The sequence below is a fragment of the Ranitomeya variabilis genome, chromosome 2, assembly GCF_051348905.1.
Source record: "Ranitomeya variabilis isolate aRanVar5 chromosome 2, aRanVar5.hap1, whole genome shotgun sequence".
Lineage (NCBI taxonomy): Eukaryota > Metazoa > Chordata > Amphibia > Anura > Dendrobatidae > Ranitomeya > Ranitomeya variabilis.
The window spans coordinates 35,997,306-36,017,420 of NC_135233.1; the positions used below are offsets into that span (position 1 = coordinate 35,997,306).

Genomic DNA, 20,115 nt, shown 5'->3' on the forward strand with positions numbered 1-20,115 from the left:
AAGTAAAAAAAAAGAATAAAGTGATTTGGAGCCACAAACAAGTAGGGTGATGATTTGCTTTATGGCTACAGATATCTGTTGCTTAAATATAATGCAGGGATCCCCAATCTGTAGCTTGCGAGCCGCATGTTGTTGACTAGAGCGGTGACGCACCCTGTTGACGTGAGATCACACCTCTAGTCACAACTCTGGGACTGCAGCAATGGCAGATATAGGGGTGTATTGATATGGTGCAGTATCAGTCTGAGGGTAAAATTTCTCCACATCCAAGAAACATGGTACCATTGTTCTGATCAGAGTGACATCAGTTTTTTCCTCGGTGGTCAAGAGAAAAAAAAAGTTGAGTACAGGAGACCCACAGTTGCTCTGTGCGCCACGTTCTGTGCTTGGACTATACAACATGGATGGTTGAATTCGGCCTTCAGACATTGACATATTAAGGTTGGAAACTGCGATTTAAGGACTGACTTCAGGTCTCCTATCTCCAGCTTAACAGTCTCATATATGTCCATGAGGCTGTTAAGTTCAGGCCTCATAGACATATATGGTCCAATTTACTGGTCAGACTCGTATACAAAACTAGCAGACCATTCCTACACCCGTCCGCTCGGTGGACAAGCACAGGGAGCTGCACCCAGTACCAGTCAATTTCTAAATTTACGCACGTGACTGGCCAAGGTTTTATATTGGCTGTATGAAATGCAAATGTAGCATAAAAAGAGTAGTAGATACACTCACCCTCTGACCCTCAATAACTAGAATAACCCTCTAACCACTAATGAGAACCATTTAATAACTAGTTATCTGTTATTGCTTGAAATATGGCTTCTATAATGTCTTCACACAGATTGTGGTTAGCGACCATTTCTCAGAGCAAAATGTGGCTCACAAGGCTATTGATGTAACGGTTACTAACAATTAGAGAATGTGCCAAAACTGGAATTTGGTTGTTCGTTCTTGAATGTGTTCAGGAAATCCAAACCCCAGAACATAATAAAAATATGTAAAAGTATATATATATTTTCACCTGGTCTTCACCTGACTTTTCACACAGCCCTAGGACAGTCCGGTCATCTTCTGTGGTCCGCCGCTGGTGAACTCTTCATTGGGCTATCTTCAGGATCTTCTGGCACACGGCATCTCCGGTGTCTCTTGTGATGACTAGACCATGTGCTATAAGTTGACGCAGGTCATGACATTGAGGCCAATTCAGAGCAGGAGACGCCAAAAATGTTACACGCTAGAGACCCCAAAGATGAACCAGTGAAGACCGCACTGGTTACCAAAGAAGACAGTTGAGTTCCAGATGAGTATTATTTTTTTATTACTATTTTTTTTCAGTCATTCCAGCCTTTTTTTGTATTTGGCAAAATCAAAACACCAAAATTCTAATTCTGGCAAATCCGAAAATTCTGTAAAATTCTAGAATGGCAAATAGATTTGCTCATCTTTTTATTACACAGTGGTATAGATGGGGTGTCGTGATTTGCAAAGGAACGTATGTGCCTATGATTGAAGTCACAGGGGGTTAAATATAAAGGGCACAAATGTAAGAGTCTCTAGTGTTTGATGGGGCCCGCTAACAGGAAGGAGGAAGCACGGAACAAATTCTTCATCAGGAACTTTCAACTACTTCTCTGTCAGGGCTGTAGCTATAGGTGACGCATCCATTGTACCTATTGGGGCACAATGGCCCATCTTACACCAAATAGGAAACCAGTATTATAAATGGTGCACAACACAGGCTTTAGCATAGAATTGGGATGTTGCATTAAGGAGCATAAGAAGTTATTTTGGCATAAACCATATAGTGCGAATCGATTTTTCTTCTGCTAAAGACAAGTACATTTCTACCCATTGTCCTATTGTGTATTTCTATCTTTTAACCTCATATTTAAGGTTTCTTGTATCTCTTTACCATAAAATAAAAGACATGGATGCCGGGAAAGGCTTCTTTCTCTGTAGGATTTCTCTCTCACAAGGCGCTCAATATAAGCTCCAGACACGTCTTAAGACCCCCTTAAGAAAATCACTTCTAATCCCCGTTGATGATTTTATTAAGTCGTTGTCATTGTTAGGTGCCAACTGGCAAACTTACGCATTTTACCAACAGGCCAAGGAGTTATTTCCTACAGTATATATTTGTATCGCCGGCAATGTGATTGAGAAAATTAACAGTCTGGTTTAATGACGGTAACATCTATTAACTCCCCATCGGAAAGTCATGTAAATGAGAACATTACCGCTCAAGAGCAGACATTTGCCCAGAACAACTGCTATTCTACATATGTTATCTTGCCGGTGGTTCATAGAATGCAGTTCTTCCAACGAAAGAAATAAAAATAATCAAGATATAGAGAGATATACAGACAAGTGGATAGATAGCAGGATAGATAGATGATAGATAGATAGATAGATAATAAATAGATAGTAAGATATATAGATAGATAGATAATAGATAGACGATAGATAGATAATAGATAGATAATAGATAATAGATAGATAGATAATAGATAGATACAGTAAATGATAGATAATAGATACATATAGATAGATAATAGACAGATAGATAATAGATAAGTAATAGATAGATAATAGATAGATAATAGATAATAGATAGATAATAAATAGATAGATAATAGATATATATGAGATAGATACATGATTCGATAGATAGGATATTGTCTTCATTATGGATGACATTTTTTCCAACCTTCATGATGTTCTATGTTATTTTCATTATTATTCCAGGATTCTCCACCTTGTCCCTCGCCGATCAGATGAGTCTCCTACAGAGCGCATGGATGGAGATCTTGATACTGGGCATAGTTTTCCGATCTCTCTCATTTGAGGACGAGTTGGTCTATGCCGAAGACTACATCATGGATGAAGACCAGTCGAAATTGGCAGGACTGCTGGAACTGAACAACGCCATCCTGCAACTTGTCAAGAAATATAAGAGCATGAAATTAGAGAAAGAAGAATTTGTGACTCTTAAAGCTATAGCACTTGCTAACTCAGGTTGGTGTAAAATATTATTTTGATATGATGTTTTCCAGTTTTTGGAATTTAGCTGTTCTGTAGGCGGAAACTTAAAGTGAAGAAATTAGAAAATGACCAATTGTTTATATCAGGTTTTTATGATACAAATTTTTGTCATTTTTTTCATATCACTATCTTTAATACAAAAAAAACCAATATTAGTCATCTTGTATTTTTCATTCTGTTCATCGGTACTACTTCCTGTCCTTTCGGGAAGCGTTTTAAGCAGTCTCATTATCATCGGAGGCAGGATTACAATAACCTCTATATACTGCTGACAACACAGGATCCAACAAATCACCTTAAGATATGTCACGGCTGACCCTGCTCTTCCTCCTTCTGCACAATGACCGATAACACCCCTATATACAGTAGATAACACAGGATCCACCATTCACAATAGGTGATGTCACAGCTCACCTCCTCCTTCTGCACAATGACCGATAACACCCCTATATACAGTTGATAACACAGGATCCACCATTCACAATAGGTGATGTCACAGCTCACCTCCTCCTCCTGTACAATGACTGATAACTCCTCTATATACAGTAGATAACACAGGATCCACCATTCACAATAGGCGATGTCACAGCTCACCTCCTCCTCCTGTACAATTACTGATGACATCTCTATATACAGTAGATAACACAAGATCCACCATTCACAATAGTCGATGTCACAGCTCACCTCCTCCTCCTGTACAATGACTGATAGCACCTCTATATACAGTAGATAACACAGGATCCACCATTCACAATAGGTGATGTCACAGCTCACCTCCTCCTTCTGCACAATGACCGATAACACCCCTATATACAGTTGATAACACAGGATCCACCATTCACAATAGGTGATGTCACAGCTCACCTCCTCCTCCTGTACAATGACTGATAACTCCTCTATATACAGTAGATAACACAGGATCCACCATTCACAATAGGCGATGTCACAGCTCACCTCCTCCTCCTGTACAATTACTGATGACATCTCTATATACAGTAGATAACACAAGATCCACCATTCACAATAGTCGATGTCACAGCTCACCTCCTCCTCCTGTACAATGACTGATAGCACCTCTATATACAGTAGATAACACAGGATCCACCATTCACAATAGGCGATGTCACAGCTCACCTCCTCCTCCTGTACAATTACTGATGACACCTCTATATACAGTAGATAACACAGGATCCACCATTCACAATAGGTGATGTCACAGCTCACCTCCTCCTCCTGTACAATGACTGATAACATCTCTATATACAGTAGATAACACAGGATCCACCATTCACAATAGGTGATGTCACAGCTCACCTCCTCCTCCTGTACAATGACTGATAACTCCTCGATATACAGTAGATAACACAGGATCCACCATTCACAATAGGCGATGTAACAGCTCACCTCCTCCTCCTCCTGTACAATTACTGATGACACCTCTAAATACAGTGAATAACACAGGATGCACCATTCACAATAGGTGATGTCACAGCTCACCTCCTCCTCCTGTACAATGACTGATAACACCTCTAAATACAGTAGATAACACATGATCCACCATTCACAATAGGAGATGTCACAGCTCACCTCCTCCTCCTGTACAATGACTGATAACACCACTATATACAGTAGATAACACATGATCCACCATTCACAATAGGTGATGTCACAGCTCACCTCCTCCTCCTGTACAATGATTGATAACACCACTATATACAGTAGATAACACATGATCCACCATTCACAATAGGTGATGTCACAGCTCACCTCCTCCTCCTGTACAATGACTGATAACACCTCTATATACAGTAGATAACACAGGATCCACCATTCACAATAGGCGATGTCACAGCTCACCTCCTCCTCCTGTACAATTACTGATGACACCTCTATATACAGTAGATAACACAGGATCCACCATTCACAATAGGTGATGTCACATCTCACCTCCTCCTCCTGTACAATGACTGATAACACCTCTATATACAGTAGATAACACAGGATCCACCATTCACAATAGGTGATGTCACAGATCACCTCCTCCTCCTGTACAATGACTGATAACACTTCCTCCTCCTGTACAATGACTGATAACACCTCTATATACAGTAGATAACACAGGATCCACCATTCACAATAGGCGATGTCACAGCTCACCTCCTCCTCCTCCTCCTGTACAATTACTGATGACACCTCTATATACAGTGAATTACACAGGATCCACCATTCACAATAGGTGATGTCACAGCTCACCTCCTCCTCCTGTACAATGACTGATAACACCTCTAAATACAGTAGATAACACATGATCCACCATTCACAACAGGTGATGTCACAGCTCACCTCCTCCTCCTGTACAATGACTGATAACACCTCTATATACAGTAGATAACACATGATCCACCATTCACAATAGGTGATGTCACAGCTCACCTCCTCCTCCTGTACAATGACTGATAACACCTCAATATACAGTAGATAACACAGGATCCACCATTCACAATAGATGATGTCACAGCTCACTTCCTCCTCCTGTACAATGACTGATAACCCCTCTATATACAGTAGATAACACAGGATCCACCATTAACAATAGGTGATGTCACAGCTCACCTCCTCCTCCTGTACAATGACTGATAACACCTCTATACACAGTAGATAACACAGGATCCATCATTCACAATAAGTGATGTCACAGCTCACCTCCTCCTGTACAATGTCTGATAACACCTCTGTATACAGTAGATAACACAAGATTCACCATTCACAATAGGTGATGTCACAGCTCACCTCCTCCTCCTGTACAATGACTGATAACACCTCTATATACAGTAAATAACACAGGATCCACCATTCACAGTAGGTGATGTCACAGCTCACCTCCTCCTCCTGTACAATGACTGATAACACCTCTATATACAGTAGATAACACAGGATCCACCATTCACAATAGGTGATGTCACAGCTCACCTCCTCCTCCTGTACAATGACTGATAACACCTCTATATACAGCAGATAACACAGGATCCACCATTCACAATATGTGATGTCACAGCTCACATCCTCCTCCTCCTGTACAATGACTGATAACACCTCTATATACAGTAGATTACACAGGATCCACCATTCACAGTAGGTGATATCGCAGCTCACCTCCTCCTGCTGTACAATGGCTGAAAACACCTCTATATACATTAGATAACAGAGGATCCATAATTTTCAATAGGTACAATGATTAATAACACCTCTATATACAGTAGGTAACCCAGGTTCCATTTTTCACAACAGGTTTTATCACAGCTCACCTCCTCCTCCTGTTCAATGACTTATAGCACCTCTATATTCAGTAGATAGCAGGATTCATCTATCACAATAGATGATGTCACAGCTCACCTCCTCCTCCCATCTCTTGTATAATGAGTGATAACACTTGTATACACAGTAGATAACACAGGATCCACCATTCACAATAGATGATGTCACAGATCACCTCCTCCTGTACAATGACTGATAACACCGCTATATACAGTAAAAAAACACAGGATCCACCATTCACACTAGACAATGTCACAGCTCACCTCCTCCTCCTCCTGTACAATTACTGATGACACCTCTATATACAGTGAATAACACAGGATCCACCATTCACAATAGGTGATGTCACAGCTCACCTCCTCCTCCTGTACAATGACTGATAACACCTCTAAATACAGTAGATAACACATGATCCACCATTCACAATAGGTGATGTCACAGCTCACCTCCTCCTCCTGTACAATGACTGATAACACCTCTATATACAGTAGATAACACATGATCCACCATTCACAATAGGAGATGTCACAACTCACCTCCTCCTCCTGTACAATGACTGATAACACCTCTATATACAGTAGATAACACAGGATCCACCATTCACAATAGATGATGTCACAGCTCACTTCCTCCTCCTGTACAATGACTGATAACACTTCCTCCTCCTGTACAATGACTGATAACACTTCCTCCTCCTGTACAATGACTGATAACACCTCTATACACAGTAGATAACACAGGATCCATCATTCACAATAAGTGATGTCACAGCTCACCTCCTCCTGTACAATGTCTGATAACACCTCTGTATACAATAGATAACACAAGATTCACCATTCACAATAGGTGATGTCACAGCTCACCTCCTCCTCCTGTACAATGACTGATAACACCTCTATATACAGTAGATAACACAGGATCCACCATTCACAATAGGTGATGTCACAGCTCACCTCCTCCTCCTGTACAATGACTGATAACACCTCTATATACAGCAGATAACACAGGATCCACCATTCACAATATGTGATGTCACAGCTCACATCCTCCTGCTCCTGTACAATGACTGATAACACCTCTATATACAGTAGATTACACAGGATCCACCATTCACAATAGGTGATGTCACAGCTCACCTCCTCCTCCTGTACAATGAGTGATAACACCTCTATATACAGTAGATAACACAGGATCCACCATTCACAATAGATGATGTCACAGCTCACCTCCTCCTGTACAATGAGTGATAACACCTCTATATACAGTAGATAACACAGGATCCACCATTCACAATAGGTGATGTCACAGCTCACCTCCTCCTCCTGTACAATGACTGATAACACCCCTATATACAGTAAATAACACAGGATCCACCATTCACAATAGGTGATGTCACAGCTCACCTCCTCATGTACAATGACTGATAACACCTCTATATACAGTAGATAACACAGGATCCACCATTCACAGTAGGTGATATCGCAGCTCACCTCCTCCTGCTGTACAATGGCTGAAAACACCTCTATATACATTAGATAACAGAGGATCCATAATTTTCAATAGGTACAATAATTAATAACACCTCTATATACAGTAGGTAACCCAGGTTCCATTTTTCATAACAGGTTTTATCACAGCTCACCTCCTCCTCCTGTTCAATGACTTATAGCACCTCTATATTCAGTAGATAGCAGGATTCGTCTATCACAATAGATGATGTCACAGCTCACCTCCTCCTCCCATCTCTTGTATAATGAGTGATAACACTTGTATACACAGTAGATAACACAGGATCCACCATTCACAATAGATGATGTCATAGATCACCTCCTCCTGTACAATGACCGATAACACCTCTATATACAGTAGATAACACAGGATCCACCATTCACAATAGGTGATGTCACAGCTCACCTCCTCCTCCTGTACAATGACTGATAACACCTCTATATACAGTAAAAAAACACAGGATCCACCATTCACACTAGACAATGTCACAGCTCACCTGCTCTTCCTCCCTTTAAAATGACCTTTGCACATGCTCATTAGATGTTTCACTACAAAAGACAAGGCCAGTCTGTTCATTGCTTCTAATGTACATGTGTTGTTTCCTTAAACAACAGGAAGTTACAATGTTAAAAAGCCCCAGTAGCCAATGTGAAAATTGCAATATTTTTTATTATTATTTATAATCTAGATTGTGATATGTTAAAAATAACAGTACCAATTTTTTTTTTTTTAAATTAACACAAAAAATAATTTTAACAACAGTTCATTGCTGCCTCTTAAAGGGTTGTTTCAACACATACAACCTCCATGCATTAGCAAACCACGCGAGTGACAACCTGATATTTATGGAGGAAGCTGCAGGGGATACAGTTTCCTTACAGCGACCACTAGAGGGGAAATGTAGTATTACATCTCAACTATTCAGAGGGTCCTCCACTGTTTTTATTTATTTATTTATTTATTTAATATAGTGGGGTCCGGTCTGGTGCTTTAATAGAGGGGGCGGTACTGTTACCTATCAATTGGCTAGACAAGGAATTACAATAAAAATGCAGTCTCCGTTCTTACGTCCTCGTGATCAATTTAAGCAAAGCAAACAGCTGATAAAATAAAATTAGCGCTCGTGGGTCTATTGACGCCATCATTTGAAATAGCCGATCCGATTGACTCGACCGATACATGCATCAATGAAGGGTTAATAAAGCATTTAGCGTGCAGAAGCAGACAAGGGGACGAGATAAGCGAAGATCACTGGGCTTTCGGGTCTCCTCCTAACGCTTTTCCTTGATGTCCCTCTTAGTATTTGCATGCCGTTGCCTATAGATCGGCGTTTAATCACATGCTGATCAGTAGATACCCGCGTGTCGATAACGCGCTCGCAGGCCGTGTACCATTGACAGGCCCGCCGTGCCCCTCCATCTGCTTTTGTTGTGACCCTTTCTTTGAACTTTATCTTGGTTTCTGGCCAGTAGTTTTCCCTTTAATTACAAGAAGGAAACTGTCAATAAAATCTGTTAAATGGGATGCAACGAGCGGCCTCGATGGGCGGACGGCTATTTGTTCAAATTCTGAAGCATTCAGAGTATTGACAGTTTGTTTTCTGGGGCCATATGCGACGATCAATCTCAGGCTGGGCTCAGCCGCTCTGAAAAATGAAAAACCAGATTGCTATTGCTTACTTGTGGATGACGACTTGTGATTTGGCGCGGCTCAAGTGAAATGAGACCTTCTGCCCAAATTGCCCCCCTGAGAGACACGGGATGCGTGACCGGTTTTAGAAATGTTTTCTAGGTTGTTTTTTTTTCTAATTGATTTTGCAATTAGCAGTTTGCAATATTGTAGCTGTGACTTTAAATGGGGAAAATCTAGTTCTTTTCTTATGTAGTTTTCTTATGTGGTGTTAAGGTGATCATAAGGGTCCCTGTATCTGTATGTAGCAGGGGCATCTCCATTACACTCACACAGATGGAGCAGAGCTGACTGCCTGGCACTTAACTCTTTGGGGTTGTGTTGTTTGTGTATTGTAGAAAAATTCCACCTACACATAAGTCACTGCCTCTACATTGATATTGAGAGTCCCACTATATACTGCCATATAGTACCCCGTGTGGTACCATAGTATAGGGTTCTATGGCCTTTACAGTGACATCCAGAGTCCCACTATATACTGCCACAAGGTGCTCTATGCAATACCATACTATAGGGTACCATAGCATCTACATTGACATTGAGAGTCCCACTATATACTGCCATATGGTGCTCCATGCAGTACCATACTATAAGGTTCCATAGCCTCTAAGTGACAATTAGAGTCCGACTGTATACTGCCACATAGTGCTCCATACGGTACCTTGCTATAGGGTTCCATAGCCTCTACATTGCTATTGAGAGTCCCACTGTATGCTGCCACATAGTGCTCCATGCGGTACCTTGCTATAGGGTTCCATGGCCTCTACATTGATATTGAGAGACCGACTATATACTGCCATGTGGTGCTCCATGCGGTATCATACTATAGGGTTCCATAGCCTCTACATTGATATTGAGAGACCGACTATATACTGCCATATGGTGCTCCATGCGGTACCATACTATAGGGTTCCATAGCCTCTACATTGCTATTGAGAGTCCCACTGTATACTGCCACAGGGTGCTCCATGCGGTACGTACTATAGAATTCCGTGCCCTCTACGTTGACATTGAGAGTCCCACTATATACTGCCATATGGTGCTCCATGCGATACCATACTATAAGATTCCATAGCCTCTACATTGATATTGAGAGTCCCATTGTATACTGCCACATAATGCTCCATACGGTACCTTGCTATAGGGTTCCATAGCCTCTACATTAGGGGTGTCAAACTGCATTCCTCGAGGGCCTCAAACCATGCGTGTTTTCAAGATTTCCTTCTCATTGCACAAGGTGCTGGAATCATTCTGTGCAGGTGATTAAATGATCACCTGTGCAATACAAGGAAATCCTGAAAATATGACCTGTTTGCAGCCCTTGAGGAATGCAGTTTGACACCCCTGCTCTACATTGATATTGAGAGACCCACTATATACTGCCATATGGTGCTCCATGCGGTACCATACTATAGGGTTCCATTGTCTCTACATTGATATTGAGAGTCCCACTGTATACTGCCACATAGTGCTCCATACAGTACCTTGCTATATGGTTCCAGAGCCTCTACATTGCTATTGAGAGTCCCACTGTATACTGCCACAGGGTGTTCCATGCGGTACATACTATAAAATTCCGTGCCCTCTACAGTGACATTGAGAGACCCACTGTATACTGCCATATGGTGTTCCATGCGGTATCATACTATAGGGTTCCATAACTTCTACAGTGACATTGAGAGACTCACTATATACTGCCATATGGTGCTCCATGCGGTACCATGCTATAGGGTTCCATAGCCTCTGCATTGATATTGAGAGTCCCACTATATACTGCCACAGGGTGCTCCATACGGTACATACTATAGAATTCCATGCCCTCTACATTGACATTGAGAGTCCCACTGTATACTGCCACATAGTGCTCCATGCGATACCATACTATAAGATTCCATAGCCTCCACATTGATATTGAGAGTCCCACTGTATAATGCCATATGTGCTCCATGCGATACCATACTATAGAATTCCGCACCCTCCACATTGACATTGAGAGCCCCATTATATTGCCATATGAGCATTGCCTCTTTATTGACATTCAGAGTACAATATCTACTGCCATATGGTGGTCCATGTGCCACCATTTAAAAGGTTATTTCTCTCTAAATGCATTGCCTCTATAATAACATAGTGTCCCACTATATACTGCCATATGCTACTCCATGCAGCACTATATTATGGAATTATTTTCCCATTAATGCACTGCCCCTACATTAACATGCAGAATCCCACTATTATCTGCCATTTGGTGCCCCATGTGACACCATATTATGTGTTTATTTTCCTCTGGAATCATTGCTTCTACATTGATATTCATATTTCCACCATATAACGCCATACGGTGCTCTATCTGTTCCCCTATATGCATTGACTCTATATTGACATTGAGGGTCCCTCCATATACTGCCATTTCTTGCTCCATGTGGCATCAGAAAAACTATACTACATTTTTAATTGGAAGTATTTGCTAATATTATTATTATTATTACTACACCTACTACATATTGGGAGAGGATCTTGGAGATGGGAATACCCTTTTAGGGCTGTCCCACACGTCCAGATAATTCCGGTACCGGAAAAAATCGGTACCGGAGTTATCCGTGTCCGTGTGCCTGGGAACTCACGTAGGCCATACGTGCGGCACACGTGTGCCGCCCGTATGGCGAGTGGGTACCACACGGAGCGTGTGTTACCCACGCGTGTGGTACCCTGCATCGTGCTGAAGCCGCGATTCATATGTTCCCTGCAGCAGCGGTTGCTGCAGAGAAAATATGAATAATAGTGTTTAAAATAAAGATCTATGTGTCCGCCGCCCCCCCACCCCCTGTGCGCCCCCCCGCTGGTCTGAAAATACTTACCCGCCTCCCTCGCTGCTTCCTGGTCTGGCCGCGGCTTCTAGTGTATGCGGTCACGTGGGGCCGATCATTTACAGTCATGAATAGGCGGCTCCACCTCCCATAGGGGCGGAGCCGACTATTCATGATTGTAAATGAGCGGCCCCACGTGACCGCATACAGTAGGAGGCACGGGGCAGAGAGGAAGGAGTGACAGCCAACGTGGGAGCGGGTGAGTATTTTCTGAACAGCGGGGGGGCGCACAGGGGGTGGGGGGGCGGCGGACACATAGATCTTTATTTTAAACACTATTATTCATATTTTCTCTGCAGCAAACGCTGCTGCAGGGAACATATGAATCGCGGCTTCAGCACCATGTGGGGGGGACAGCGCTTACTGTAGCGCTGTCTCCTGCACGCACACGGACCCCAGACGGAGAACGTCCGTGTGAGGTCCGTGTTTTACACGGACCCATTGACTCTATTGGGTCCGTGTAATACGTGCGCTCCCACGAACACTGACATGTCTCCGTGTTTGGCACACGGAGACACAGTCCGCAAAAAATCAATGACATCTGAACAGATGCATTGATTTTTATGGGTCTACGTGTGTCAGTGTCTCCGGTACGTGAGGAAACTGTCACCTCACGTACCGGAGCCACTGACGTGTGAAACCGGCCTTAGGCCTCTCTTAGCAATATATGTCTCTTTCCTAATAATCAATGAGCGCAGCTTAGGCCTCCTCAGCTGTAGATAATACTGCTCGTCAGATAACGGCCCTTCATTAACAATGGCATTATAAATTGTTCTGTTGCATAATGAGTTACTGGTCCTTCAGAAAGTGGCGGTGGGGCAGTGCGGATGGCAGATGCTGCACTTATGTTTACTAATTAACCCTAAAATATAAAAATATAGACTACAGCTACATGGAAAATTTGGTTGTGCGATATTCAAAGGACACAATGTAAGTTGGCGCCATGTGAGCGACAAAAGCGAATTAGGGAAATTATTAAATGTCAGTTTAGGTGACCTGACAGTTTTGGAAATCCAAGTCTATAGTGGTATCTGAAACCCATAGACCCCCCATGATAAAACAATTACATATAGCTAAAATTCAGCCTGGTGGAGGCCAAAAGAGAAGAAAGATTAATCCAAAATAAAGAGCAAAAATGATGGAGGTCAAAAGGCAGACTTTGTTTCAGCCAAACCCACCGAAATGAATGGTTTCGGATGAATCTCTAATGAGTATTGGACATCACAACTCTCTCCCGGACAGATGATGTTGGGGCAAATAAGGATCTGGAGTTTGCCATATCGGACTGCCAATCCGTTTGTTTTGACGGAGATAAGAGAGACATCTGTCAGTGGCTTAGAGGACACAGGAAAGCTCAGCAGACCAAGAGTTCCTGTGTATGGAGTAGTCGGGTGAGACAACTGCAGGCCGAAATAGCTACCTATAGGGCATTTTGGTCCCCATCAGTGAATTGAAGACTATGAATATCTTTGGTACGTGCACTGTGAAGTCAGCAAGTCAGCGCAAGCACTGAACACACACAGCGAGTGCACCTTTAGATATGTACATCTAGGACTAAGTCGCAACTTTTGGGCAAAGTCGAAAAGACTAGACTTTTTGTTCTTTGTCACTGGATGGGAACCTTTGAGATGTTTGATATAGTCACTGTAAGGTCATCAATCTCAACGAAAAAACATGAACCAAACAGGTCAGTGCAAGCACAAAACACACGGTGAGTGCACCTTTAGATACGTACATCTAGGACTCACTCGCAACTTTTGGACAAAGTCGAAAACTAGACTTTTTGGTCTTTGTCAGTAGATAGGAGCCTTGGATATGTTTGATATATTCACTGTAAGGTCAGCAATCTCAGCAGAAAAACATGCACCAAACCGTCACTGTGCACACCCTTAGATATGTATGTCTCGGACTCACTCGCAATTTATCACCTTTTTTTGTAGTTTTTGCAAATCCTAAAAAGCACACACAAAAAAAATCGCACCCTAAGAAGTAGTGTGAATTCATATTGTAGAACAGTCACACAATTGTTATTGGGGTGCACGTTGCATGCCACCAAATCTTGTGTCACTAAAGACTCCTACAAAATTACAAAACAACCTCTATAACAGACACCAGTGACCAATGCTACTTTGTTTTTTTTTTATTAATTCTTCTTTTTTAATAAACAAAATGCTTTTGCAATAATTTTTGGGGTATTTTTTTTTTTTTAATCCAACACATACTGTTATAAGTGTTAGTAAAAATATACCCAAATGTAACATTACAGTAGAGAACAGCACTCGTTTTTATAAAGATTTATTATTACATTATTTTTATTTACCGTATGTTTATTTTTACTCACAAAAAATGTTAGATTTTTATACTTTGTTTTTTTTATTTCTCTTCTTTTTATTACATTTTTTATTAAATGTCTTCTTTGTTTTTTTTTTACTGTTCTCAGACTCCATGCATATAGAAGACGTTGAAGCTGTTCAGAAACTTCAAGACGTCTTACACGAGGCTCTGCAGGATTACGAAGCTGGCCAACACATCGAAGACCCTCGCCGGGCCGGCAAGTTCTTGATGACTTTGCCACTTCTTCGACAGACGTCCACCAAGGCCGTCCAACACTTCTACAACATCAAACTGGAGGGGAAAGTTCCTATGCATAAACTTTTTTTGGAAATGCTTGAGGCCAAGGTCTGACTAAAACAATCTTTGGTGACCCGATAGCACCACTGATGGGGAAAAAAAATAAAATTAAATAAATAAGATAAATTACGTCTAATTATTATGGCAAATAATGTACTGAATCAGAAGCGAGTGACTGCACTGACGTAAAGAAGCAGCAAGACTGAAGCAGCTTTCGACTTTTCGACTGAGCGGTAATTGTGCAGAAATTTTCCTCTCCCGATTTTTTTTTTTCTTGCTGCTGCTGCTGAACTTAAATAAAGAGTAAAAAAAACTTTAAAAAAGTCTTTAATTAAGAGAAATGGAAGCCAGCCCTGCCAAAGGACAGAAATCCATAGGATGCTACTGAATTTAACATGGACCACAAGGCCCCCAATAACAAGTGGAATCCGGGACAAAAAAAAATCAATAAAAAAATTGCATATTTATTCAAAAAGTGACTGATTGCACTTGTAGGATTACTTGGGAGCAATTTGACACCCTGATCGACATTGTCATTGGCTGCTTCATTTGGTTTGATTTATTTTTTTGCATCTCGGCCACCCAAACCATTTGATTCCTTTGATTTTTGAAGTCTTCCAAAAAAAAAAAAAAAATGTTCTCGGTTAGGTACTATGTGAATTTTTTCAGGGAATAGTTTTAAGCTTTATTCATTCATGCAATATTAATTAACAGATAATACTAATTAAGAATGAAAATGTAATGCAAACTGCATATGGGTTCGAGCAACGATGAACAATAAGGACATTGTTATCCTTAAAGGAAGAGGGTTTTTTTTTTGTTTTTTAAATTATAATTATTACAATTGTTTTTTTTTATTATTAATTGTTATAAAACGGAGATTATTTTGTACCAGCTTTATCACTACTTTTCAGCCATTTACTGAATATTATTGTGGATATGTCTCTTATTCAAGCAATAGTCGAAGGATGGTGCATATTACCACGGATGCAATTAATGTTGTGTGCCAGTCTGGTTAAAAAAAAAACAAAAAACAAACAAACAAAATGAACAAAAAAAAAACTTTTCATTTTCTTATTACGTAAAGCCTAGCCTACCTGTTCTGTTAAACACGATATTAGATTACACCTGCGATGTATATAAATAGTCTTATCTGCTTAACACTTCCCTACGAGGACGCTTGGTGTCTTAAGAATAATGAAACTTGCGATTTATAAAAATTGTAAAAATAAATAAATAAAATAATGAATATGTAAAATAATATATTAATATTGAAGGTAATGCAAAGGCCAGCAATAAACTCTCTGAAAAATAAAAAAATATATATATACATATGTATGTATGTATATGTAATCAGACGAGTTTAAGAAATTAATATAAGACTTTATTGTAATTTTTTTTTTTTTTTTTTTTACTACCGATAGCTAAAGCAGTCAGTGTGGTTTCTCAACCCCTTCTTGTTGCTGCATGATATCTGTTTCTGTACGAGACTGTTAAAAAAAGGTGTAATCTAATGTAATCCCACACCTACCCCCCCGCTGACAAAAATAAAATTCCAGCTACCTACAATACATCTACACGCTCTGCCAATATATCAGTGTTAATAGTTGCTCCCTGTATCATGTGAACGCCCATATTATATGTACACAAATGTGATTAAAATTGTAATCTAACTAAAAAAAATCATAGTTCAGCTCTTCAATGTTTCCTGTTTGCTGTGTTAACCACCTCCTCTCCCCCCCCCCAAAAAAAAAAAATTGTTTTATTTTTTTTTATTATTATTTTTCAGTTGCATTTCCGGAAAAAACAAAACAAAAACAAAAACAAAAACCTGTTGTCTTGTTCTCCTTGTGGCTGTTCGATTCTTGTGATGTATGCTTTTTTAGACACAGGGTAGGATTTAGGCCGGGATCACACATACGCGAGATACGGCCGAGTCTCGCAGGTGAAAACCCAGCTCTGGCGCCGGCACTCGGGAGCGGAACGTGCAGCCGGACAGCAATACATGGAGCTGCACGCTCCGCTCCCGACTGCCGGCGCAAGAGCTGGGATTTCACTTGCGAGACTCGGCCGTATCTCGCGTAAGTGTGATCCCGGACTTAGAGGCAATATTGGATGTGCAATTCCTCAGGAGCCTACAGGAAAGTTTAATCTTTTGGGTTTCCTGGTCATAGTCTTCGAAGAAAACAACAACAACAAAAAATACTATACCTTGGCAGAATCACAAAAATATTTGAGTTGAAAAAAAAAAAAAATCACAGGAGAAAATCTTGAGGCTTTCGAAAAAAAAGAAAAAAAAATATAAACAAAAATGAAAAATAAAGAAAAAGAAAAAAGACTTTTTAAATGGTTCTTAACACCAAATATATCTTCTACTTCTACGTTTAACTAAGCTCAGATTTCAAGCTCTGTAAATATGGCTTTCTTCTTCTTCTTCTTCTACTTCCGAATCATCTCAACTGTTAATAACTCGCTCTGTGTTATTGCAAAACCATTTAATTCTTTTTGTTTTTGCGCAAAAAAAAAAAAAATTCCCGACACTATTGCTACTCTGTGTGCTTTAAACAGAATACAACGGGTTGATGAAACACGGCAGCCTGATCCTATAAATACTGTGTATCTACCATTAGCTATATAAGGATTATATTGTAGATTGTGGTTTCTCAGTAGAGAAGTGACTGTAGTGTGGTTTTAGATTACTCATCATTAGCGATTCATTCAGATGGCGAGTACCTTTAAATATAGCTCTGATAGGTATTCAGAAAATTGGCACGTCCCTGTACAAGTATGTCAAATTTGACTACTCCTTGGAGAAAGAAAAAAAAACGGTGCTGATTGAATGAGATTATTTATTTTATATTTTTTAAATTTTATTTTATTATTATATTTTACTTTACTGTTTTAGGCTTTTATTATACATAGAAATATATATGTATGAGAAAAATCGACTCCTCTGTACCGGGGTATAACGGCATTCTCAAGATGAGTATTTCCGAGCGAGCCGGCAAGATTAGAATTGCAAATATCCCCCCACCCCACCCAAAAAAATTAGGAAATGTAATTTTAATACATTATTTTAGACCCTATTTGCTATTGTGGTTGGAAATTTTAGACACTTAGATAATGCTGCCGTGCTCATTAAAAAAAAATAATAATATTGTTTTATTGCAGCATTTTTTCTCATTTTTAAGAAGAGGATTTAGTAAATACCCCCTCAAAATGGGTAAAAAAACCAACCTATTATTTTCTAATAAAATCTTGTGTGGACGTTGTTTATTTAAATTTTTGTCAATATGACATTTATAGCATGAGGCGCGCTAAAATATATAAAAAAAGGGTGTATGATTTGCAAAATGTAAATTTATATTATTTAGATATTTAATTTAATGTTTAAATTATTTCTGGGTTGTTGTTTTTTTTTTTCTTTTCTTTATTTAAAGCTATATGATTAAACGGCCGTGAAGAGTCGCAAATTGCAATCGATATCTGAATCAAATTTGGAAAAGTTGTATTTATTAGACTATTTTGCATTTTTGCAATGTGCAAATAAGATAATAATAATTTAAAAAAGTATAACAATGGTAAACTGCTATTTTTCTTAAGGAGAAAATGGGTAACGGTGATTTAATCTTCAAGGTTTACCTTTCTTAGGAAAACATTCAGCGACAGCCATTGTTAAAGGAACAAAAAAAAAGTAAAAAATTATGAAAAAAAAGAATAATATAATAATAAGATGATTATAATACTCCAGGAGTTGCAACATAACCACTATCACAAATAAAACCATGTCTATAGTTATCGACGGGCTTCACATCTGTAATACAATCAACTGTATATTTTTGTGCTGTGTATCATACCATGTGCTCCAGAAATATGTCCATTTGTGTAAATGTATTTATTTTATATTGTATATATTGTTAAATGCAAAAAGGAGACATGATTCTGTAACTTCAATCAGTTCAGATGTGTAAGTCAAATTATTATGCCTTTCAGGATGATGGTAGAGCAATATTAAAAAAAAGCTTCCACTTTTTGAATGCTTTTGTGTTTTTTATTCTTGCTTTTTTATTCTTGCTTTTTTTTCTCTCTTGGGTAAAACGATACATTTTAGTTAGATCTCATTCAGACATTTGTTTTTCATCTATGTTTCCTAGTCATATTGTTTCCGAGAAGAACACATACACATTATAGTCTATGGGGTTTTTCGCCTATTTTTTGATTCAAGTGATGGATCAAACCCATCCATTCGAATCTTTAAGTCCATGAAAAAAAAACAACAGCACATGGATGTCTTTTGTGTTGTATTCGAGAGCTATTTTTTACTATCTAAAAGGAATCTGTGACCAATTTTTATTACTTATAAACCCATGTAAATATAGTTCCTACAACCTCTTTACACTAGAGTTGAGCGAATATGTTTGGAATCGGTTGCCGAATCTAAATTTGCCATATTCGTGCCATATTGGCACCTTAACTATGCCGAATTTATGTTTGACGATCGATTCTGAACATATTTGTTCATTTCTACTCCCATTGACTCCAATGACATTCGGCTGTGTTCGACGAATATTGTAAAAATAATATTCGCCGACAATTATAATCGAAACCGAATTTTGAAAAATTTGCTCATCTCTGCTTAGTACCCTCATAGGTGCCCCGCATACCTCCAAAAACAGTCATTTTTTTCACGTCACCCGCTGCAAGCAAATTGTTCGGTCTGGTTCGATGGGCGAATCCTGATAGTTCTCGGCGCCGCACCAAACCCTCCAAATGCTGCTTTTTCCATCTTGATGGAACTGGATGCCTTTTATGTTATCCTCATTGTGCTCAAAGTCTTGCACCTGCACAGCTGAACTTAGAAACCTGTGCAGGCCCACATCGCAAATTGCACGGTCCAGTCCAATGGGAAAATCCAGACCATGTTCAACGCTGCCCCGGTGTCTTCAAACGCCACCTCTTCTACCTTGATTGAAGTGAATGACATCTCCTACATCATCCACACAGTGCTTGAATCCTCGCGCCTGCGCAGTGGTATCAGAGATCTGAGCAGGCAGGC

At 39.8% G+C, this 20,115-nt stretch overlaps 1 protein-coding gene across 10 annotated transcripts in view; it reads left to right on the forward strand.

Moving 5' to 3' along the window:
- The window catches only part of ESRRG (estrogen related receptor gamma), a 1,109,342-nt gene extending 1,090,250 nt beyond the window's left edge, over positions 1 to 19,092 (forward strand). For all 10 annotated transcript variants that reach the window (XM_077282272.1, XM_077282267.1, XM_077282269.1 and 7 more), the window contains 2 exons: positions 2,752 to 3,021; positions 14,869 to 19,092. In XM_077282272.1, the coding sequence (XP_077138387.1) occupies positions 2,752 to 3,021; positions 14,869 to 15,113 (515 nt within the window). In that variant the 3' untranslated portion in view covers positions 15,114 to 19,092. The remainder of the gene's footprint in view (positions 1 to 2,751; positions 3,022 to 14,868) is intronic.
- Positions 19,093 to 20,115: the final 1,023 nt, after the last annotated feature.